Source organism: Phocoena phocoena, chromosome 4 (genome assembly GCF_963924675.1).
Source record: "Phocoena phocoena chromosome 4, mPhoPho1.1, whole genome shotgun sequence".
Classification (NCBI taxonomy): domain Eukaryota; kingdom Metazoa; phylum Chordata; class Mammalia; order Artiodactyla; family Phocoenidae; genus Phocoena; species Phocoena phocoena.
The window spans coordinates 52028410-52052464 of record NC_089222.1 but is presented as its reverse complement, the minus strand read 5'-3'; the positions used below and the strand labels follow the sequence as shown (position 1 = coordinate 52052464).

The 24055-nt window shown below is 41.0% G+C and overlaps 1 protein-coding gene across 2 annotated transcripts in view; it reads left to right on the top strand.

Moving 5' to 3' along the window:
• NCEH1 (neutral cholesterol ester hydrolase 1) overlaps nucleotides 1-23432 on the top strand; it is a 61884-nt gene extending 38452 nt beyond the window's left edge. Inside the window, exons 2-6 of one of the 2 annotated variants that reach the window (XM_065876405.1) lie at nucleotides 5455-5698; nucleotides 7240-7248; nucleotides 7658-7727; nucleotides 20861-21032; nucleotides 22652-23269. In XM_065876405.1, coding sequence (XP_065732477.1) covers nucleotides 5455-5698; nucleotides 7240-7248; nucleotides 7658-7727; nucleotides 20861-21032; nucleotides 22652-23269 — 1113 coding nt within the window. Of the gene's footprint in view, nucleotides 1-5454; nucleotides 5699-7239; nucleotides 7249-7657; nucleotides 7728-20860; nucleotides 21033-22651 lie in introns of both variants that reach the window. The other variant, XM_065876406.1, reaches the window with a different exon arrangement.
• Nucleotides 23433-24055: the final 623 nt, after the last annotated feature.

Genomic DNA, 24055 nt, shown 5'->3' with positions numbered 1-24055 from the left:
GAACAAAAGTGCTGCATTAGTGAATCACAGGTGATCTGTACAGTGGTCTTAAGTGAAGGTTATATAATTTGTGCACCAACAGAAAAAAGCTAACTCTGCATTTTAAAGTATACTCAAACTTTACAATGTTTAAAAAAATGTGACCATAAATTTTCATACAGGTAAGTGTTCTATGAAATTGTTTTCCTGTAATAGGCAGGAATAGAGCAGAATCTGGAGGGGAGAAGTTAAAAGCTGCTTGACAGAATGAAATGGCCATCACTGGAAAAGTTGGGAAACCACTGGCAGGGAATACAAAACTTTGAATGTGAGAAACGAAGCAGGTGGTGAGTTATAATAGATGCTCTAATTATTTAATGTGGTTGGTTCATGTTGAAATTTGATCACATGCTAAGTTATTGATGTGTATGGAATATCAGAGTACTATGGCTTTTCCCCACCTCTCCCTCCCACTTTGACATGAGCACACAGATGAACTTTTTAGAAATAACTATTTGACCTCTTTTTCACCTGTAGTAATTTCAGAACTTGGTGATCATTGGGGTCCTAGTAACAAATGTACACAATGGGAGAAAATGATAGTCTCAGCTTCCCTGGAAACATTGAGCTATCTGTCCCTGGGCTCACATTTCTTCATGCAGTGATCTTCCAGATCAGAGGTGTGACAGTAACGATAACCAACTCATAGAAGGCTTGGTATGTGCCAGGCACTGTTCTAGGGGTTTTTACTTTTTTAAGCTTCACAACAGTATTTTGAACCAGTTAGTATGTCATTTCTGTTTTACAGATGAGAAATTGAGGCACAGAGAGGGTGAGGAACGTGCCCAAGACCCCACTGCTGGAAAGCGGGGGAGCTGGGCTTTTAACCAGGTGTTCAGTCTGCAGTCTGTGCTACTGACTTTGGCTTCCTACCTGCCTCCTAGACTGAGCCTTTTAGTGCCGGCTTCCCCTGCCTACACTTGCCTTACTTAGCTTTTCTTCCCATAGGCATTTGAATTATAACACTTGCCCGACACTTTGGCATCTTGGATTCCTATCCTTTTCCTTGCTACTCGCACTTCGTCTTCTATTAAGGCACAATTCAGAATAGATGCCGTATCGGATTTCATCCCAGAACGAACAGACACAAGTAATTCCTTCCTTCTCTGGGCTTGTGCAACCCTTTATCTAGGCTTCTCTTACTAAGCTTGTATTGCTTAACTAACATCAGCTATTCATTTACAAGTCTTGGCTCTCCTCTGTTTCCCTGAGCTCCAGAAGATGGTCTTTTTCTCCCCCTTAAGTTTCCCTGCCCGCTGAATAGATTTTCTAATTTGTATGGTGAATGAATTAGCAGAGAACAACCCCATTCATAAACTAACCACGAACATATTTTAATAAGCAGGGTATAGATTCTGCTTGGCTGCCTTTGATTTTTGCTTGTCCTCTGACCTTTGGTCATCAGACCTGGGTAGGGAGCCACCTATTTTGCTGTATCTGGTTCTACTGAGGTGTAATGAGTACCCTTCATCCCTTCCACCTCCTCAGGCAGAATTCCCTTCTAGAGCCTGAAATGGTTATGGGGCAAGTTTTAAGACCTCTAGTACTGCCCTGGAGTACTTCATCTAGCCAAGACTGGGTCAGTTCACAACCTGTGAAATTCTTAACACTTGGCTTGCTTCTTTGTGCTACTGGAGTTTTCCAGCTACTTCTAAATAGGTTTCAGGAAACTTTGTTAACTAGAGAATGTTTCTTGGGTGGATCTGAATCTCATTTCACAAACTCAAGGATGCAAGAAATATAACTTGATCTATATTTTGAGCCTTCATTCTTTAGGTAGAACTTAATTCCAGTGAATTTAGGTATTCCCCCATCACTGTTTTCTTTTAGGTTTTGAAGTGTCTCATGTGATGTTCATGCATAGTGCATTGGGGGAGCCATCTGGGTAGTCATCCTTAGCCCACATTCATGTTCCACCTGGTCCATGGTGTTTGGTTCCTACAAGTTGCCCTGGGATATCCTTTGTTCTTATTAATAAGAGCCCTTCAGGTCCATTAGTGCTCTCTTCTATTCCTGTTAGACCCTTGAGAACATGTAGTGGGCCACGGATAATGGAGAAGTTGTCTCAGACCCATCTGCAAGACACTCATGCAGCCTTCCTGTTTTTATGCCTTTTTGGACACATGGAGTCATTCTGCTGCTCCTGCACAAGCTGGAGCCTGAGGGGGGCTCTCTGAGGCCTTCTGAGGCACCACCTTCCTAAACATACCCTGCGGTCACTCTTCCCTAGAGTCTTGCCTTTTTCCACGGTTCTATCTGGGCATGGGGTACGTGTCTGTTGCTCTCAGATTCCATAGACATATCTGAGGGTTGCTGTGTCCCAAGGTTCTTTTTTCATTGGATCTCAGGTATCAATCCGTTCATTCCTCATTTCATCTGTAATAATTTCTCCTCCCCTCTTCCACCACCTAGCTTGGAGAATCACTTCCTATTCTAGGAGACTTCTTACTCATCATGTAATCTCCTAAATCAATGTCTTTTTTAATTCTCCAAAGGATATAGGCTTTTGAAAATCAAAAGCAGGAAGACATTTCTGTTTCTTTGCTATTTGTTCTCATATCCCTTCCCTGAAGTAATAACTACATAAAGTCTTGGCTACTGATTTTACCTGTTGGACAGTAGGGATGGGAGGGGAGTAGTGAGAGGAGCTAAGGGAAACAGATATTAGGGAAAAAAGTTAGATACCATTCACAGTTTTATCATGCCACATGACAGCACATACACATATGAATGTCATCCTATCCTGGATAGGACTCAGAATAGCTTCCTGGGCCCACACTGTTCTCAACCAGCATCTCTAGGGTAATTCTGTATGTCCTGCAGCCCTCTCATAGTTCCAGGAATCCAGCTTCTATACTGGTTACTTAGTCTCTCAACTTCTCTTCTCTCTTCTTCACAAGGAGGAAAATAACAGAATTGTAGCCAGAATTCAACAACCTCTCTTCATACTGTAGGCACTCAGACAGTGCTAACTATTATTATTAATAATAGTAACGAGAAATTGGCTAATGACAGATTACTGCTTGATTCTCTTCATTTTCAAATTTTGAAACAAAGTCAGTATTGTCTGTAGGATAATGATTTTTCATTCTCTAACTTATCAATACAATTCCAAACATTAGCACAATTTTATTTTAACACCTTTCTGGATTCTTCTTTTCCCACCCATCCAACCTTTCTTACACCCATCTGCTTATCTTTTTCTCCTTCATAAACAAACTGTCCCTTCTCCAATCAGCACTTCTGCTCCCACACCACCCTGTCAGTGTTGTGAACAATGCAGACAGTTGTTCAGAAATTCTATTAATGCAAGTGCTCGTAAGCTAATACAGCAGAGGTGCTTCTGGAAAGGTATGGGCAGATTGAGGCAAGTCTGCATGCACTCAGGGCATGCAGTACACATAAAGGGAACCCGGGGTGGATTCTATGAAAATGAATACTCTTCTCTAATCTGCCTTGTAAAGACAACTCACTTGTTTTACAGCTTTCCTTTAGTTGAAGAAACTCATATGATTTGTCTTATATATTCAATGAAGTCTTCATTTAACTAAAAACAAAAAATGTAGTTCAAAAAGTAACAGAGCCAAGCCTGCCATGTCTTTGTTCATAGTTTATTGTTTGATGCCTGTCAAGCTACTTGGCCTGTGAGAAATGGAATGGATCTTGCATGTTCTCTGTTAATTGACAAGGGTTTATTGTGTGAACTCTAGAAATCTTAGTGAATACATTCTCGGCCATGCCCTGGCAGATCTCCATATTCCCCAAGTTAGACTGACGTGTTACCACAAAACTTAAGTGATGATTGCTTTTTCCCAATTTGCCAAAGACCTTAAACCCTTAAACTTGTGGTTAGGGTGTGCGCACACACTCACATTTGTTTGTTTCATATCGAGAACGTTAACAGTTGTTTTAACTTTTTCAATAAATTGGTCAATTGTACATATAGAAATTGAATTATTTTCTTAATATTCATTTGCTTTCCTGTTGCTTATATTTCCAGCAAATGAATATTAATAGAATTATTGGAAAAGCTGTTCATGGTTATATAAATTGCCTCTTGTTCTTGTTTTTCATGAACACTCGCTAATGGTTTTATAATGCAGTCTTTCCAACTCTTCACAGCAGGGCATATGTATACAATTTTATATGGGACACTGGGGTAAACAGCTCAGGAACTTGGCTGCCCAGGGGCTGAGGGGATCAGTGTCACAGCACATCTGTATCCTCTCCAGGGCATACCAGTGTGCCCCATGTACATGCTGGGAAGCTGTATTATGGTGTATTGCAGACTGCATACAGGAACATTGTTTTCTTGATCTTATGAAGGCATTAAATATTTCACTAATCATCAGCGTTCTGTTTCATATTCTACAGAAGGGCACTGTTACTCTCCAGCTGCTCCCCTTCAAGGTTTGAGAGCCACTAGGCGATACAAGTATCTGAGTTCACGCGCCTGTACCGGGAAGGTTTCTAATCGCTCTGTGACACTTCTGGGCCTCTCTACCTTAACTAGTCACCGGCTTCCAGGTGGCTTCTAATTTTCTGACTTTGAAACATGGCCAGTAGGTCTTGCAGGGAGGTCAGTTTTATGAGCGTACTCAATAGGAAGAGCTTGTATAAGAAGCAGAAAGAGGGAATACACTCCACAGGGTCTTTGCTTGGTGGACGGCCTGGGTCTCCTCTCCAACCAGATAACTTCCTGTGAACACTTAATGCAGAGCTCAATGCCCTCAGGGCTCAGAAGGGAAGAGACAACAGGCTGCATGTTCTTTGTACATTTCTGCAAAGCTCCTGGTTGTGTCTGAGCTGTTCTGCCAGGACTGCAGTTGACTCTGCTCCTTCCCTCTCACACACTCATTCCTTTCTCTTACTCTCAAAACAACCAGACACACTTCAATATATAAGCTTAAAAACACTTTAAAAATACTTATAGTAAATATAAAACTCTCTTCTCTTCTATTTGTATTCAAATAAAGTATTCTTCCTCCATTCCTAGTATGTTATTGGAACTGTGATGTGCTGATTTAGGGTGGGCAGGGGTCGGGTGAATGGACTGAATCCTGGAATTCACAGTTCCTAGGTTTGAGTCGCAGAACTGCCATTTATCCAGCGAAATGGGCAAGTTCAGCTAATTTCTAAACCTTCTTGGTAAAATGAGACTGATGACACATTTCCCTCTCAGAGACTATCTGAAGATCAAAGGAGATTTACTCTGATATTTTCAGATGAAAATACTCTCGAAGTTCTGAAAACGAAAGGTAAATATGATTTGTTATTGTATTAAAAGTAGCCAGTGAGTCCTCAAGGGTAGCGGCAATTGCTTGTAAGAATTTGAATACTGAAAGGTTGGTGAGTGTGGCTCAGGTGATAACTTAGCTGACACACACTCTCCCTCATTCCCCCCTCATCCTGCAGAGTAACCTGATACACTACTTGGGCCTCAGCCATCATCTGCTCGTGCTGAACTTCATCATCATTTCTTTTGGCAAGAAAAGCGCATGGTCATCTGCTCAGGTGAAAGTAACAGACACTGACTTTGACGGTGTGGAAGTCAGAGTGTTTGAAGGCTCTGCAAAGCCAGAAGAGCCGCTGAAACGCAGCGTTGTTTACATTCACGGAGGAGGCTGGGCCTTGGCAAGTGCAAGTATGTCCTGGTCACGTTCAGGTTGTTTGGGGTTGTAGCTGGCCCACAGAGATGTGTGATTGAAATGACTTTCTTACTGGGTAAGGAGAAGGGAGCCATTGGACTTGGTTCCCCTGGCAGTCCCAGTTATCCCTATCGTCTCAGCAAAATTATTCATAGTGCCCCCCCTCTCCATTCTTGAAAGGGTCCTGGTTTGGATGATTGATTATATAGCTACCCTATATGATTATATAGCTACCCTACATCAAGGGTTCTGCCTGTTTGTTTGTTGATTCAGGCAGACTGTTTTGAAAATATTTCCTGTAACCTAAATCCTAGACTAACTTATTGTGAAGTACTGAAGTTGCTTTCTGCACCAAAACAAGGTAAAGTTTCCCTGGGCCAGAATATGAGGCAATTATCTGTAGCTCTATGCCAACTTGTGTTTTGAAGACACCTTTCTATGAAATAGAACAAGTATTTCTGAATGCACGTTAACTCATCAACATTTCATCTGCTTGTGAAAACAAAGATGAAAATATAAAACATATGCCACAGTTAAAAGGAAACGACCTTGCAAAATTCAAGAACATTCTCTTTGGTATTGGAAAACTTTCATGAACAGATCACACATTAAAAATGTCAGGCAAAAAAAAAAAAAGTCAGGCAGCCAAGGGGAGCAGCCTAGTGAAAAGCATACTAAGGAGGAAATAAGGGCCTTATCTCTGCTTGTAATTATTATGGCGCTACTTTCTCGTCTTCAGCCCAGAGCTTTTGGCATCCCCTAAGTTTAAAGGCGATGGCAACTTGTTCTAGTTTGTCTTTTTTTTTTTTTAATGCAGCAAAGGCCAAAAAGTATAACTTTTTCTAGTAATCTCATTTCATTTAACTCCATATTCATCATTTATTCTTTTATTCATTGATTTGTTCACATTTCCATAAGATGATTACTGAATATGTAGGTTTGCCCAGGACTGAGTAGTTTCCCAGGGTGCAGGACTTTCAGTACAAAAACTCAAAGAGTTGTATGCAAACCTGGACCTCTGGTCACCCTAATGTGTGCTTGGTGATGGGGATACAAAACTGAGTAAGACAGAGTCTCTGCCCTAGAAAAGGTTGCATCTGTAGCACTGGACACTTGCCAGGTGAGACAGTATCAATACATCAGAGGCCAGGAAGTATAAGTGCCAGGAATGGTATGGATTATGAGTCAGCCTGGCCTTTTCCACATAATTTTGGCTGATCACTTCTGCCAGAGGAAGAGCTGGAGGTAGGTGTGCAGGTGTTTATGTAGTTATTGAACTTCTGGTTCTTAGACTGCCTTGGAAAACCTATAAATAAGGTAGTATTTGGCTTTCTGTTGACGCAATCCAGCTCTTAATATATTATGAAAACATTAATATATTAAGAGAACAGCCTAAGGGATTAAATTTTTACATATTAAAATTGCTTCTGTCACTGCAAACCTGTGGATTCTCTTTCTAAGAAATGCTAAGACTTCCTAAAATTCTATTTGTTCTGTGTTGGTTTAAACAGAATACCATATTCTTCAGATTGGTGACTTTTCTGAATCACAGCAAATGATGGTGTTAAAAGAGAAAAAATTTTTGGTTCTAAGGAGGAAACTGCTTATTTTCTGTGATTTCTGGAAAGGCATACATTTGAAGAACTACAAAATCAGAATGAATCTGATGCACTTCATATCGTCCATTATGAAATAAATTTTTAGTCAGTTAAAAACACATTCAAAGGTAATCTAATATGGATTTCCTGTTATTTTATAGTAATTGTATTGTATGGGAAACCAGATTAATTTTTTACATTTGTACATGTAGCTCTGTTAATGAGGTATATGTTCATATTTACTTTTTATTGTTTTTATTATTAATAACTTAAGTCCAAGTCTAAAAACAATCCATAGTTAGCAGAATTTAAGAACGGACAGTATTAAATAAACTGCTTTATAGTGAGTGTTTGCTCCTTTGTCTCTTTCAGAAATCAGGTATTACGATGAACTGTGTAAAGCAATGGCTGAGGAATTGAATGCTGTCATTGTCTCCATTGAGTAAGTAATTAATAATAGTCATAGAAAAACATTTAAGAAGGAATCCTAGATAACCATCTAGTTATTTTATTTTACAAATGCTAGAGTGTAAAATGAAAGTCCAGAGAGGTGAAGTGATTTTCCCAAAGTCACAGAAAATGATTTCTGATGTAACTTAGAATTTCTTGAACTAGCTTTATAATGCCTCAAACTATCTTCTTATTTTAGTTTTGGAATCTTCTGGAAACGGAATTAGCTGAAATTGAGAGAAATATATAATCAGTTATTTATAGTATATAGTTTGATTACTGCCTTTTTTTTTACTTTAGTATAGCTCTGTATTATTAGACTATTGAAGTGTAAGAAAGCCATGCAATGCCTTTCAAGAGGAATTAAAGCATAGCTAACTAACTTTAATAAGTTATAGTTGAACCATTAACCTTGTGAACTGCAAGGTCAGACAGTGCTCATAGAATTTCAGGAGAAAAACCCTAAAGGGAAAGATTATTTTGTTATGCTGTTATGTGGAAACAAACTATGATAAAAGCATAAAAGAGAAGGGATTTTTTTCCATCAGGTTTTTTCTTAGCCAAGTAAAAGCATATTCTAAAAATTACCACTATAAATTTCAACTAATGTTGAAGTTAAAAAAATTCCTGTATAGTGTGACTGTTTTCTGTGTTAATTCTCTCACTTTACCTTCACAAGTGCTGAGAAAGCAAAGGAAGTTTGGACATACCAGATAATTCCTACTATTCCATCAGATCCACTCATTTAAAATTAAGTGGAAATACGGTTAAGTCCCCTACAGCAAGTCTCAGAATGAACAAGTTCTGTTCCGAGAGTACATTCCTAAGTCCAATTTGTTCGTAAGTCCAACAAACACAATCGTTATCATTTGGTGCTTCTTAGCAGTGTACCAGCTACTTCACCGCTGCTTTTACACTTGCTTCCGGACACCCTGGGCTTGAAATAAAGATACTGTACTACTGTACTCCAGACAGTACTATACATGATTACTGCCTTTTTAAATCTAAAAACCAATCAGCATTTTAAGAGAATCTCTCCTACACCAAGAGTTGGAGAAGTTATCCTCCTGGAGTTATGCTCTGTAATTCAGACCTTGTAAATAATAGCATGTTCAACCAATCTTAGTTAATGTAGCTATTATTATCACTATTAGTATTAATATTAATATCAGTGTTTTGAGTTGTTTCTACCAGTTCTATATTAGCTATTTTTCTGGGACACTAAGAAGAAAGTGAATAATAATTATAATGATTGCGGTGATGGTAATACAAAAATCATGGCACCTATTCCATGGCAGGCATTGTTCAGGTGCTATGTATATATTGTTTCTCCTCCTTCAGATCTTTGTTCAAGTATCATCCTTTCAGCAAGGCCTTCCTTGAAACCCCTAAAATTGCAGTCCACTTTTCTTCTGCTTTATTTTTCTCCAAAATTATCATCAACATCTGACAGACCATATATATAACTTCTTATGTATTTATTGTATTGAATATAAATAGACAATGTAAGTTTTATGAAGGCAGAGATTTTAGGGATTTTTGTCTGTTTTGTTCATTGCTGATCATTAGTGTCTGGAAACGTCCCTGGCAGATAGTGGAAATTTATGATATTGTGATTTGTAAGAAATATATATTTGGTCATTCAGATGACCAAAGTGTATTTTTCACATGTACTTGGTCTTCGTCCAAAGTTCCTGGCTCACAGCTCCCCAAATCCTTCAAATTTCCTAAGTGTTCAGAGAGTTAAAGGAGTCTTTTGTGGGACTTCCCTGGTAGTCCAGTGGTTAAGACTTCACCCTTCCACTGCAGGGGGCAAGGGTTCAATCCCTGGTCAGGGAACTATCCCGCCCCTGCCCCCCTTGCATGGCCAAAAAAAAAAGGTGTTTCTTGTTATGTGAATGAGGTGACTTTTGGAAGCACCTAAGGATGGGGGCTGGTTGCCAGGAGAACCAACCATGTGATTAGAGGGTTGGGACTTTCCCACCCTGCTGGCCTCTGGGGAGGAGAGATGGGCTGGAGATTTTATCAATCACCATTGGCCAATGATTAAATCAATCATAACTAGGTAATGAAGCCTCCATAAAAACCCAAAGGACAGAGTTCAGAAAGCTTCCAGTTGGTGAACACATGCAGATTTGGGGAGAATAGTGCACCTCCAGAAGGCATGGAAGCTCTGCACCCCTTCCCACCTACCCTGACTTTCGTATCTCTTCCATCTGGCTGTTCCTGAGTTGTATTCTTTTTATAATAAATCAGTAATCTAGTAAGTAAAATATTTCTCTGAGTTCCTTGAGCCACTCTAGCAAATTAATTGAACCAGAGGAGGAGGTTTTGGGAACCTCTGATTTATAACCAGGTGGTCAGAAGTACAGTAACAACCATTGGCATCCTGAGTTGGAAGGGATCGTTGGAACCTCTAATCTATAGCTTGGGGAAAAGCATAGGTGACAACCTGGGTTTGCGTCTGGTGTCTGAGGTTGGGGGTGATCTTACAGTTTTGCAGGACTGAACCCTTAATCTGTGGAATCTGCTGCTATCTCCAGGTAGATATTGTCAGAATTGAGTTGAACTGTAGGACACCCAGCTGGTGTCCAGAGCATGGCTTGTTGAAGGTGTGGGGCACCTACCCCATCACACACACGTTGAAAATTAGTCACAGAACACCAAAAGAGCATTTAATACGTATTTATGGAATGAATGAATAAAGAGTCTTGCTTAACTTTCGTATAAGTCATCCAAAGTAAGTGTTTTGATGTTTTCCTCATAGATGAGGAAATTGAGGTCCAAAAAGTTAAGTAACCTACAAGAGGTCACATAGCTACTTAGTCACATATGTGGAGTGGGGAATTGAGCCAGGTGGAATCACTCCCCAGGCTTCTATGCTTCTTGACCCAGTATCAAACTAATATATATATATATATATATATATATATATATATATATATTTTTTTTTTTTTTTCCTGCGGTACTCGGGCCTCTCACTGTTGTGGCCTCTCCCGTTGCGGAGCACAGGCTCCGGACGCGCAGGCTCAGCGGCCATGGCTCACGGGCCCAGCAGCTCCGCGGCATGTGGGATCCTCCCGGACTGGGGCACGAACCCGTGTCCCTGCATTGGCAGGCGGACTCTCAACCACTGCGCCACCAGGGAAGCCCTCAAACTAATATTGAAGGAAGCTGATGATGCTGAGTGACAGGGTTATGGCAACATCAGCCACTTTCCATGCCCTGAGCTTATGTAGCTCTCCCCTTCCCTCTGCCTCTCTCTGCCAGCTGCACTCCCATTCATAACTCATCTCCTTCTTGTCCCTACTCCAGATCGCAGACCTAAGAGAATCCTTGCTTCTCCAGTTCCTTGGAAGGGTTGGTCTCCTAAGTCATTTAGGCAGCTCTGACCCTGTGAATGGGAGCCTTAGAATCAGAGTGATGCTGTGGCTTCCTCCTCTGCAAATGTGGCACTGGACAACTCTGGACAGCTCCCCGGCCTCCCTGGATCCTCAGCTGGGCCTCCCAGATCACTCAAGGGCCCTTGATGCAGTTTTATAATGCAGGAACCTTCAAGTAAACGATTGTATCATCTGGCCTGGGTAGCTGGCCAGAGGAAGGCAGGGCTGTTTAAGCAGCTGAACTCCATTATGGAGCAAGGCCCTGCAGCTTGGTGCTGGTGAGCTGGTCTCAGGGCCTCTTCAGTGGTTTCCTGTGTAGCTGCAGCTCCTCAAAGGCCTGAGGAAAGGAGAGAAGGTGGACTTGTTTTACTTGGTACCATAAGGATTCTCCACACAAGCCTTATCCTCCAGGGCTAATGTAAGCAACTGGCAATATGCCTAAGCTCTTCCTACATGCCCTTCTCCACCTGTTAGCATCTGTCTCCAGTGAAACAGGTGTTCTTTGAAGTCTGTGCTTATCATAAAACAAAGAAGGATGGATAAGGTGTTTTTTTTTAATAAATTTATTCTATTTATTTATTTTTGGCTGCATTAGGTCTTCGTTGTGGCACGCGGGCTTTTCATTGTGGTGGCTTCTCTTGTTGCAGAGCATGGGCTCTAGGCGCACGGGCTTCAGTAGTTGTGGCTCATGGTCTCTAGAGCATAGGCTCAGTAGTTGTGGTGCATGGGCTTAGTTGCCTTGCAGCATGTGGGATCTTCCCGGACCAGGGCTTGAACCTGTGTCCCCTGCATTGGCAGGCAGATTCTTAACCACTGCTCCACTGGATAGGGTGTTTTTAAGGAGATTTTTTTTTTTTAAAAGAACTAAAATATAGAGGGGCTGTGCTTTCATCTTCACTTTCCACTGCGCCAAATCTGTTCAATGTAGCATCCGGTTTATCAGCAGATAAGCATCACAGCAGTGGGCAATTACTATTACTCAAGGCTGTGTAATCTCAGGCAAGTCACTTAACCTCACGTGCAAAACGGGGTTAGGAATCTTTCCTGTGTATGTCAACGTGAGCTACTGGGAACAAGAATCATGTCCTCTTTTCTTTGGGCCCACCGCACCCAGTATATGGCTTAAACATGTATGCTAATAAGTAGATACACTTTGAGTTAGGTTAATGATTTCAGAGAGTTGTTATGAGAATCAGTTTGGACATTTGAGATAAAAGGGCTTCTGATATTCTAAATCACTAGACAAGACTGAAGGGTTATTGCTCTAGCCCATAGGACAGAAAGGTCATAGGACAGAAAGGTCCAACTTAACTAATTTATTTATCAACGTGTTTGGAACTCACAGTATTTTTCTTTGCAGAAATAATGAGCTAAGGTGATTAGGATCCATCCAGGTGAGCCAGCCCACAAAGAGCCACATAACCTATGCTCTAGTTGAGGTATAGCCAACATCATATGACCGTGATGTTTCTCTTGGAAAGTATGTTCAGAGGTCTAACTTGGGACCTCTTCTCACTGCTCACCTCTTTCTTTTATTCCATAAACGCCTATTGAATTCCTGTTATGTGCCAGCTACTGTGTTAAATTCTGGTGGCATAACAGTGTGAGTAAGAGAGGCATAATTTCTGTCCTCGTGGAGTTTACAATCTAGATGAGAAATCAAACCTTGAACAAGTAATATTAAATGTGATAAGTGATGTGAAGTAGTAATGGAGGCATCGAGTAGGTAAGATCTTACCTAGTTTGAAGGGTTTGAATCGAGCTCCTAGGGATGAGCAGAACCTAGTTAGACAGAATGAATTGGTCATGGAAGTCCAAAGTGGTGTAATGAGAGGGCTTGGGAGGATGGGAGGAGGCAGAGAGCATTAAGGGAATGAAATATGAGAGAAGACAGATGAGGGGACCTATGCTTCTGGCAATGACTAAGGAAAATAAGAAATAAGGGTGGATAATCCTGAGAGCCTTCACAAGGATGGTGGACTCTTGGTTCTCTTGGAATTCCTTCTCCTAGCAGGGAGGTTGTCTGCAGACAGCTTCTCCTTATCCTTGAGGCCAACAGGAGTGGGTAGTGGTGTCATGGCTTTACATCATGTAGGGAGTGGCCTTGTGGAAGGTTAGATATAATCTGAGGAAGCTGGTAGGCAAGGGTTGGGGGGCAGCCCTGGTGATGGAATCACTTCACATGAAGCAACACCAGGAGCTGGAATTTCTGAGTTTACATCACTGCTATTGGCTCAAGATTCTGGGAACAGATCCAACAACTGAGGTAGACAAAGATCTCAAGGTATAAAAATAGGCCATGACTTCTATTTAGTAGCTTCTACAACACTATGCTATTTTTACACATAATTGCACAGTAAGTATTTATGAAATAAATGGAAGAGTTCATCTTATCATACCCAAGATACATGGATGTATCCTCATTTACATAATCTGGGAAGGAAGTTTATATTCATGTTTATTTTCATAAACTTCATTGCAGTTTATAATATGGTACCTTTTTACCTGTAGTTTATATAATAAAACACAATACTAGAACCATAAGACATCAGGAAAAAGGAAGATTTAATTTCTTTCTTCTTTTTTTAAAAATTAATTAATTAATTTTTATTTTTTTGGCTGTGCCGGGTCTTAGTTGCAGCATGCCAGGTCTTCGTTGAGGCATGCAGGATCTTTTGTTGCGGCGTGAGGGCTCTTCGTTGTGGCGCGCAGGTTTTCTCTTCTCTAGTTGTGGCATGTGGGCTCCAGAACGTGTGGGCTCTGTAGTTTGCCGCCTGTGGCCTCTCTAGTTGAGGCGTGTGGGCAAAGTAGTTGCGGCGTGCAGGCTTAGTTGCCCCGCAGCATGTGGGATCTTAGTTCCCCGACCAGGGATCGAACCCATGTCCCCTGCATTGGAAGGCTGATTCTTTACCACTGGACCACCAGGGAAGTCCCTAATTTCTTTTTTTTTAAATTTATTTATTTTATTTATTTAATTTTGGCTGTGTTGGGTCTTCGTTGCTGCGCGTGGGCTTTCTCTAGTTGAGGCGAGTGGGGGCTGTTCTTCGTTGCGGTGCTCGGGCTTCTTACTGCGGTGGCTTCTCTTGTTTTGGAGCACAGGCTCTAGGTGCGCAGGCTTCAGTAGTTGTGTCACATGGGCTCAGTAGTTGTGGCTCGCGGGCTCTAGAGCACAGGCTCAGTAGCTCTGGCGCACAGGCTTAGTTGCTCCGCGGCATGTGGGATCTTCCTGAAGCAGGGCTTGAACCCATGTCCCCTGCATTGGCAGGCGAGTTCTTAACCACTGCGCCAGCAGGGAAGCCCCCTAATTTCTTTTTTTTTTAAAGATAAAATGCTAATGTACAGCATGGGGAGTATAGTCAGTAATATTGTATTAACTATGTATGGTGACAAATGGTAACGACTTATTGTGGCAGTCATGTCATAATGTAACATAGTGCCATAGATCATGGCACTATGTCGTGCCCCTGAAACTAATATAATATCGTATGGCAATTATACTTCAATTACAAAAAGATAAAATGTGAGATAATAACAAAGTAGGCGTGTCAGATATTATTAAATTCTACAAGGCATTTACATTGCTTTTTTTGGCTGTCAAAAACGGTTTCAAGTTGTGTTTTGCTTTTAACTAAGTCTGTATGACACTAAAACTCTCTATTTTGTGTCAGTGGAGACCTATTCCCATCCACCAAATATCAGGTGGCACTATGCACAGAGAACTTAAAACTTGACAGAGCTGTAAAGAAGAACGTTGCTCACATAGATAGAATAGAAGCTGGACCACGTATCTTAGTCTGCTGCTAACAGAGTTATAAGCAATGGGACTTTTATGACTCTGTCCTGCTCATCCATAAAATTAGAGGAGTACAAGCTGACAAAATCACAGAGCTTCTAGAGGCACAATACAACACACATCTCGATAAATAGTTGTTCAAACAAGATACTCTGGAAGACACGAGCCACGGTGACCTAGCTGTGACTCTCCCTCTGCTCCTTTTCCTTCTCTTCTTCCCAGACCAGCACACAGAAATCCTCATGCCTCACCTCAACCTGGGCAGCCCTGGGAGATGGGCAGACTGAATTCCTCAGGGTTCCCCTCCAAGAAAGGGAAAATTTGTCCTAAACTTTCCTTTTACTCAGTCCAGGCTACCTTATTAGCAAACCCAAAGGCCAGTGTTACAAATAATTTATTAATGCTACAGAAAGATAATATTGAGGCTTCTTTTAAGAAGTAGGTTGTTTTAGTTCCTTCACTATCGTTAACTAATGAATCTCCTTTTTAGACATATTAAGCTAATGTCTTCTTGGCTCTGTTTTCTACTAACATTAAAAAAAAAAATCTACTGGTTTCTCTCCTGTGGTTTAGGTCTTTTAGAATTTGGGGGGGGGGAGGGGGCTTGGAGCTGTACAGAAAGCCTGTGCTGTACTCTGCAGCGAGGTTGGGAAGCCTAGTTCCACCCACACCTGAGCCCAGAGCTCTGTTTAGCTTCTGAAATCACACAGAGAAAGGAGGTCCGACGGACATGGACCCAAGCCTGCTTGGGATTCTGTAGCCACCTGAGGGAATGTTTGGCTCTCTATTCCCCCATGAGGTTAAAGGCGAGGTTTATATCTGAATTGGGGAGGGGAGGCCTGGGGAGCTCCCTGCCGTGTCCATAGAGACGTCTCAGGAAGTCTTAACTCGTAAACAGCGTCAGAGCATCATATCATTTACACGGATCACAATTCTAGGTTCAATCAGTCCTAGGATTTTGGTGACACATCCTGACATCTGTCAGTTCTTTTGAATGTACTTATTATCCATTCAGCCAAGCCTTTGGTAAGCTGGGCTCTGCCTTGCTGAATGACTGGTAGTCAAAGCTATTTCGAGAGCCAATTTTGAGAGTAGAAACAGAAAGGAAGACCCTTCCTCAATCTTTATGCACAAACCTCATTGCACAAATGGAAAGAGAAACAATTATCCATTCACAGTCTTTCCACTTTTATGTAATTTTATTATATATTCTTTTAATGGAAAGGAAGCTTCTACCTATTAGAGGAATAAATAGATTCTTCCCCTGGAGTTGTCCCTCTCAAATAACGCAATATGACTGTAATTGTTGATTTGTTTCAGATAACCCCTACTGATATGGGTTCTTTAAGACTGAGGAGAATGTTAACCTTTTTATGTTCTCAAGATGAATCTACTGAGCTCTTCTTGGGAGACAGTGAAAAAGGAAAAGAAAAACAAAAGAAGGCCAAAATAGAATGTGATTTTATCTCACTCCTGAATCAAATAGGAGTATAATTTCATTCCGGAATATCACATGTACCTTTCACCTAACTGGCACTACGTGAAGAGAACTCAGTGTCCTTGCCCGCTGCAGAAGACTGTCTCAGTGTTTCCAGGCTAGGTTATTTTGAGGGAGAATGCACTTTACAGCACTCTTAGAACACTAGTATTATTCAGCGCTTCCACATCCATAGTCTTGGAAGCAACTCACATTTTCCTTCAACTCTGGGCTTGTGTATCTGCCTTTGACTTAAGGAAGAATTTGTCAGTCTTTCTGAGCATTGCTCCATCTCCCTGGTCACTAACAAAGTAGATAATAAAGTAATAGGTTGTAGAAATGGTGCTGCTTATTTCAGGTGGGTATACATCGAAATCTAGTACATAGCTGTGTGACTTTCCATCTACTCCTAGAGGAAGTTGACATGCCTGTTATGACCTATTGTAAGAGAGACTTTGAGGGCTTAAAGAAAGGAGAGTTACTTTTGGCTGGGCTCTTAGAAGATTTCATGGAGGAAGTGGCATTTGAGATGAGACTTAAAGAATGGCAACATTTGATGAGAAATTACTGGGGGAAGGGCATAGGGGATGGAGAGAAGGACCAATGCATTGGGAACAGGAACAGGGAGTTGTGTTCAGAGGAGAGTGACAGTATGGTTGGATTCAGTAATATTTCTAAACCCTGGCTGCACATTAGAATTACTTGGGGGAATTTTTCTTCAAATATAGTTATGCTGGGCCCCACCTCAGATCAAATAAATTGGAATGTTTTGTAGAGGAGCTCAAACCTCAGTGTTTTTTTTATAAAGTTCCCAAGATTATCCTAAGGTGCATATAGAGTTGAGAAACTCTCAGCTATGCAGAGCATACAGGCAGGCAGGCAGTCCTTGGAGATGTGCCCGAAGAGTAGGTGGGTTAGGAACAATTTCTTTTTTTAAATGTTTTTTAAAGGCACATAGCTTATTACTCTTCCCACCATAAGAGTATGTAATAAAATATGACATATTTTATATGTAAAAAGTATAAAATAAATCTCTAAAATTTTGTTTGGGACAAATAAAAATATCTTATTAAAGATGTACCATGTGCCAGGTACTCTGCCAGGTGGTTTGTTTTAAGAATATTGCAAAAACATTGAAATCATGAGAGAAGTTATGGGATGTCAGAAATCTACAGTTTTGAGAACTTACTGCTTTGGTGAGGTAATGAAAACACACACACATACATTTAAAGGCTGTGGGTTTGGAAGAATCAGAATATTTTAAAAGGGGGCAGCATGTGGATTTTGAAGTCAGTTGTGAATTCAGATCACAGCTTTGCCACTTACTAGCTGTTGTAGACTAGTTATGCATCCCCCTTGAGCCTCATGTTTTCATCCTTAAACCCACAGGTTTGCTCTGAGGTTTGAGTACCTGGTGAGGTACCTCACCTAGCAGGAAAAAGATAATTTTTATAGAGTGTACATATTTATTAAATTGAGTAAACCTCATTCCTGACTTTACACCAAATTTTGTTCTTCTAGTGGGAGGCACCTGCAGTAATAGGTAGGTAGAAGCTGACACTGCAGAGTCATGTACCCTGCACTGAGCTGGGCAAATTGAGACTGTATGTGCCACAAATTCATCAGGTGCTTTCACTCAAGATCTACAATTAAAAAAAAAAGGCAGAATCCTCTTTCGGTACTTCGCAGGGACACAGCCTTGAACAAAAGCATCAGATAAATGTATTTATGCATGCTTTCTTTGACTACACCACTCATAAATCACCTCCTGACTCTCAGTTTTCTGTGTCTATAATGATATTACAGAACTTTCGTGATACTTCTCAGGTCAATTTCAAGCTACTTTGAAGGCTCATCTTAAAAATATCTAGGGCTTCCCTGGTGGCGCAGTGGTTGAGAGTCCGCCTGCCGATGCAGGGGACACGGGTTCGTGCCCAGGTCTGGGAAGATCCCACATGCCGTGGAGGGGCTGGGCCCGTAAGCCATGGCCGCTGAGCCTGCGCGTCCGGAGCCTGTGCTCCGCAACGGGAGAAGCCACAACAGTGAGAGGCCCACGTACCGTAAAAAAAAAAAAAAAAAAAAAATCTAGTTTCACTACATCCTTCAGTCCATGAAAATAGTATCCCTTCTTAATGTATAAAACTAGAGAATGTTTCCAGAATGAACAAAGATAAGGGGAGGAGGGCTTAGGAGATAGATCTTCAAGGGCACCAGAAGGACTAGGATGTTTACTCTGTTATCTGAGCCAGTTATTAATCAACTCATAAGATTTGAAGTAGTAGCATATATTTTAGATTACCAGTTCCTCTTTTTTTTTTTTTTTTTTTTTTTTGCAGTACATGGGCCTCTCACTGTTGTGGCCTCTCCCGTTGCGGAGTTCCTCTTGATTCAAAGTCATTAAGACCTTTTGTGAAACAACATCTGAAAATTTGATTCACGTATGTGTTCTAGCAAAATATGTTCTGACCTCTTGGGCCACTAGCAAGATAGTCTATCATGCTATCTGGAATCTTCCTGAGACAAAATAGCCTTTATTTTCACACCTTGAGTCATGAAGTGCATTTGTTCTTATTTCATTGAAAGAATTAAGAATTCAGCTTGGTAATATTGAAAGTAACAAATGAGACCTCATCCCAGAACTGAGGGTAAATAGAATCATATGAGATGACTCCACCTATTGGACAAAATGGTGTACTCCTACTCCTTTTACCCATTATTAATGAATGAAATAAAGTAGCAGCAGCTTCACTAAGACATTGTGAAAGTCAGCTGGAGAAAAAATATTTCAGATGATTACTTGATCATCACAGATGGAAAAAAAAGAAATTAGAAAACTTATTTTATCTGTTGTAGGGCAACCACTAAGGGAATTTCTTATTGCATTTTGTGTTTTAAAAATGTAGTCATTCCTGAAAGAGCAGATCTACATTCACTACTTATCAAAGTATTTCACAAATGTTTGTCGATTTGATTGTATCTACACAGAAGGTCAAGATTTTATTTTTGGCTGCGCTGTGCAGCTTTTGGGATCTTAGTTCCCTAACCAGAGATCAAACCCGTGCCGCCTGCAGTGGAAGCACGGCGTCCTAACCACCGGACCGCCAGGGAATTCCCAGAATGTGAAGATATGTAATTAACTATCTGGAATTTAGATGGGGGAAATGAATGACCTTATATAGAGTAGTATAGAAAAAACTAGTTTCTGAGAATAAATATGCTCATTACAAATTGGAAATCAAAAGACTTGAGTATTAGCTGACTATTATTAGGTTTTAATTAATTAGTTCCTATCCTACCTTGTTTTGATTTGTGTTTGGCTTATTTTACAAATCACGTAGTCTTTCTATGCCTCAGTTTCTTCACCTGCAAAATGAAGGTATGTTAATACTCAGAAAAGTTTTACTAGATGCATGATTATGTGCTCAGCACATTGATAGATATACACTGGAAACACATAGTCCCTGATATCGGAGAACACACTCTTAAGAGGAAATACGGAAAGAAATCATGTTACTATGAGGCAATATGAACAATATACCCCAGCACATAGAAGTATCAAGGAATGGTAGCCAGCTGAGCCCCAGAAGCAAGTGGAGTTGTAGTCAAGGAGAGCTTCCTGGAGAAGGCAAACCCTCAAGTAAAGCTTAAAGGATGAGTGAGAAGTAAGGAGTGTGGAGGATGAGAGGGCACCTCAAGCCGAGACTACCAATGGATTTGTAAGGTGATATTATATATAGGTGGGGCATTTGACAAAACCAGGGCTCTTGGGGCTCTTAAGGGAATCTGAATCCTACTAAGTGTACAGAGCAGGATCCCAGAGGGACTCTAATCTTGCAAAGTGGGGCAGTAGGAGAAGCCCCAGAAGTGTCCCAGCAGGCCTGCCATGGGCCATCTGGAAACTTGGTTTCCCTTTTGCTGGTTGACAGCTGACGTTTTAGTTCCAGCCTTCCAGGGAGCAGATACATTGCTTGGGTTTAATGTCGGGCTGGCATGACCTCTTCAATGGAGTACAGTTTTACTATATTTATCAAGTAAATCATGAAGAATACCATATGCACTCATTAAACTTGAGACCAATGAAGTGGTTAGTGCTGCCGAGTCACCTTCTAACCCAGAGGTGTTGTGAACGGAACACTGACCTCCAGAAATAAAATCCCAGAACCTTTTGTGGGTCTGTCTATTTTAATAATCAACATCTGCCTTTTACTTCAAAGTTTTCTTTTTGCCTTGGTGGTGGTTGTAGGTTTTTGTTTTTGTTTGTTTTGTTTGGTGGCCCACAGTAAAAATTACTATGACAAAATCATGACTTTTTAAAAGTATTTGAATTGCAAGAAAATGGTTTATTTTTATATTTATTATAATTCCTTACCTGTTTGTTTCTGGCTTCAAAAGAACCAGTTTCCCCTTAAACTTTAAATGGCCTCTAAAGACTTGGTGAAGTCCTTAAATGAATACAACTTTTGTCTTCACAGATACAGGCTAGTTCCAAAGGTTTATTTTCCTGAGCAAATTCATGATGTTATACGTGCCACAAAGTACTTCCTGCAGCCAGAGGTCTTACACAAGTATTCAGTTGACCCAGGCAGAATCGGAGTTTCTGGTGACAGTGCTGGTGGGAATTTGGCGGCTGCCCTGGGCCAACAGGTAACAGAGAGCCCTGAGGTGCTGGTGGAAGGAGAGCATGTGATAATGTTCAACAGATCGTCCACTAGGCATGGCAAAGGCCTAGCTGGGTGGGCTGGTCACTTGGGGGCCAAGTAATTCAGATGACTGCACTTGGCAAGCTCTCAGAGATCTTTTGAAGTAGGAAGAGGGGTCATTGAAAGAATTGTAATCTCTGAGTCCTTGGAAGGGCCCTGATTACAATTAAGGTGAGTAATGTGAGAGGAGGGCTAACATTTTAGAGGGCTCCCTTACTCCTCAGCGCTATGCATGGAAATTAAGTATCTTCTGCTCCTTTTCCATGTTGGACTTACAAAACAAGATAATTTTGCTTAAATTCCAATTGCTAAGGTTGTTTCCTTAAACTTTGAGCCAAATTAAAAAATTTAAAAGTGTTTCCCAAAGGTTTTTTTTTAATATAAAAGAAAGAGTTAAATGGTTCATCCACTTTATTTTTTTATTTTTATTTTTTTTAACATCTTTATTGGGGTATAATTGCTTTACAATGGTGTGTTAGTTTCTGCTTTATAACAAAGTGAATCAGTTATACATATACATATGTTCCCATATGTCTTCCCTCTTGCGTCTCCCTCCCTCCCACCCTCCCTACATCCACTTTAAATGTTACAAGTTAGTCTGAGCTTTAGCTGGTTAAATTCTTTGAAAACTGTCTAGCTCTAGTAACATCTCCAATTTTGGGCAGCTGTGTAGACTCAAAGATAAGTACATTTTCTTCCTTTTCTGGGTTAAATAATTTAAGAATAGCATCTCTGTCTTCTTACCTCCAAATTTCTTTTGGCATTCTCAGATAGCATCTGCCTTTTCATTTGTGTCATGTCCTGATTTCTTCTCTTTTGCTATAAATAAAGAACTTTGTTCTCCGCTTGGCATTGGTGGGTTTGCTATCCACATGTCCAAAGCGGTAAGAAGAAAGTCCTGGTACAGTGGGGAGAGCCTCATGGGCTTTAAAACTGGCCACAACCAGGATGGAATCCAGGCCCCACTGTGAGAGCTGTGGGGCTTTGGCAAGTCCTCTCACCTCTCTGAGCCTCAGGAAAATGAGGCTCATGCCATTTGATTGCAGGGCTGTTGCCAGGATTTAGTGATATGAGGTATATACAGTTCTTGGCACACATTAATAATACTATTAACTGATCATTTCCTCCTGCTTTTACAGAGCAGTTGCATCTCCTCTCGGGATGGGTTCTAAAGTGCGGTGTGAAACAAAATTGTATGGCTAACGTTACCTTGAAGATTGTTTAGCTGCTTGTGAAACACAGTGACCTAGTTAGCTGCCTTTTAGATGGGGGTTTAAGGACCTAAGAGATCATGTACCTTTGAAGTGTTCACTCAGAACTATGAGTTGCAAACATCACACCTTTCTCAGTAAATATCCAGCAGCTTGAAGGGTGCTGGTAGTGGTGGCGATGGGGAAGTGTTTATTTTTTAAACTACATTCCTTAATACCATGCCTGGTAGAAATGTAACACTTATACCCCTTTGATTGAGTCAAGGTAAAGCACTGGGCTACTTTAAAAGGTATGGTTTCTGTAAAAGAAGCCATTCAAAATGAAATAATGTGTTTGCTTTTTCTTCTCCAGTTTAATCAAGATGCCAACCTAAAAAACAAGCTCAAAGTGCAAGCTTTAATTTATCCAGTTCTTCAAGCTTTAGATTTTAACACACCCTCTTATCAGCAAAATGTGAACACCCCCATCCTGCCCCGTTATGTCATGGTGAAGTACTGGGTGGACTACTTCCACGGCAACTATGACTTTGTCCAGGCAATGGTAGTTAACAATCACACTTCACTTGATGTGGAAGAGGCTGCTGCCCTCAGGGCCCATCTAAACTGGACATCCCTCTTGCCCGCATCCATCACAAAGAACTACAAGCCTGTCATGCAGACCACCGGCAACACCAGGATCGTCCAGGAGATCCCTCAGCTGCTGGATGCCCGCTCAGCCCCACTCATCGCAGACCAGAAAGTCCTGCGGCACCTCCCAAAGACCTATATTCTAACCTGTGAGCACGATGTCCTAAGAGACGATGGAATCATGTATGCAAAGCGTTTGGAGAGTGCAGGTGTGGAGGTGACCCTTGATCACTTTGAGGATGGCTTCCACGGATGCATGATTTTCACCAGCTGGCCTACCAACTTCTCAGTGGGAATTCGGACTAGGAATAGTTACATCAAGTGGCTGGATCAAAACCTGTAAAGGAGTGAAATTTCTAAGAGGCTTGAGCCCCTCTTGATCTCCTGCACCTGCTCTGGAAAGACATTCACTCTTTAGGTGACTAATTCCCCCTTGTTACTTGAGTTATGGAATCTCTATTCCCTGCAGACTTTCTGTTAATTTAATTTTAAAAAATGCTTTTGAGTAACATAAGTGCAAAAACATCTGAACCTGGTTCTCTAAGTGAGCCAGTCTCTGTTCTTGTTTTAACCAAATTTCTACTAACACCCACAGCTGCAGAAAGCAGGGCTAGGAGCTGGAAATAGCTTTGGGTCTTGCCTCCGTCAAGAAGTTCTTTGTGAAGAAATTCTACCAGCTGCGGATGACCTTTAATGAGTAAAAAGAAAATGTGGGCTCTTCAACTTGCTAGAGTTTACTTTGAATTAAGAACAGTGTTAAATGTGTTCACTTCAAGGTCAGTGCTGGCTACCAAGTGCCCTCTGTTCTTTATGGATGGATGGCTTTGTTTCCTGTGGGAATTTTGGCAGAGCTGTTCTAGCAAGGACAAGTTTCTCAAATGACTTTCCTCCTTTAGAGTGTTAATTTTATGTGATAGCTGTCTCTAAGTCCAGTTGGATTATGATAATACTTGAAAGTTACTTTCTACCACTATTATTAGAAAATATGAGGTTGCATGCACTGGATACCTGTACATCATTAAGTTTTTTGGTTATGCTGTCTCCCTGGTGGAGATCTTTTGGGAGCAGATTAATTTAGATTTAGAATAAATTTTCCTTTACAGAACAAGTAAAAACAGACAAATGAACC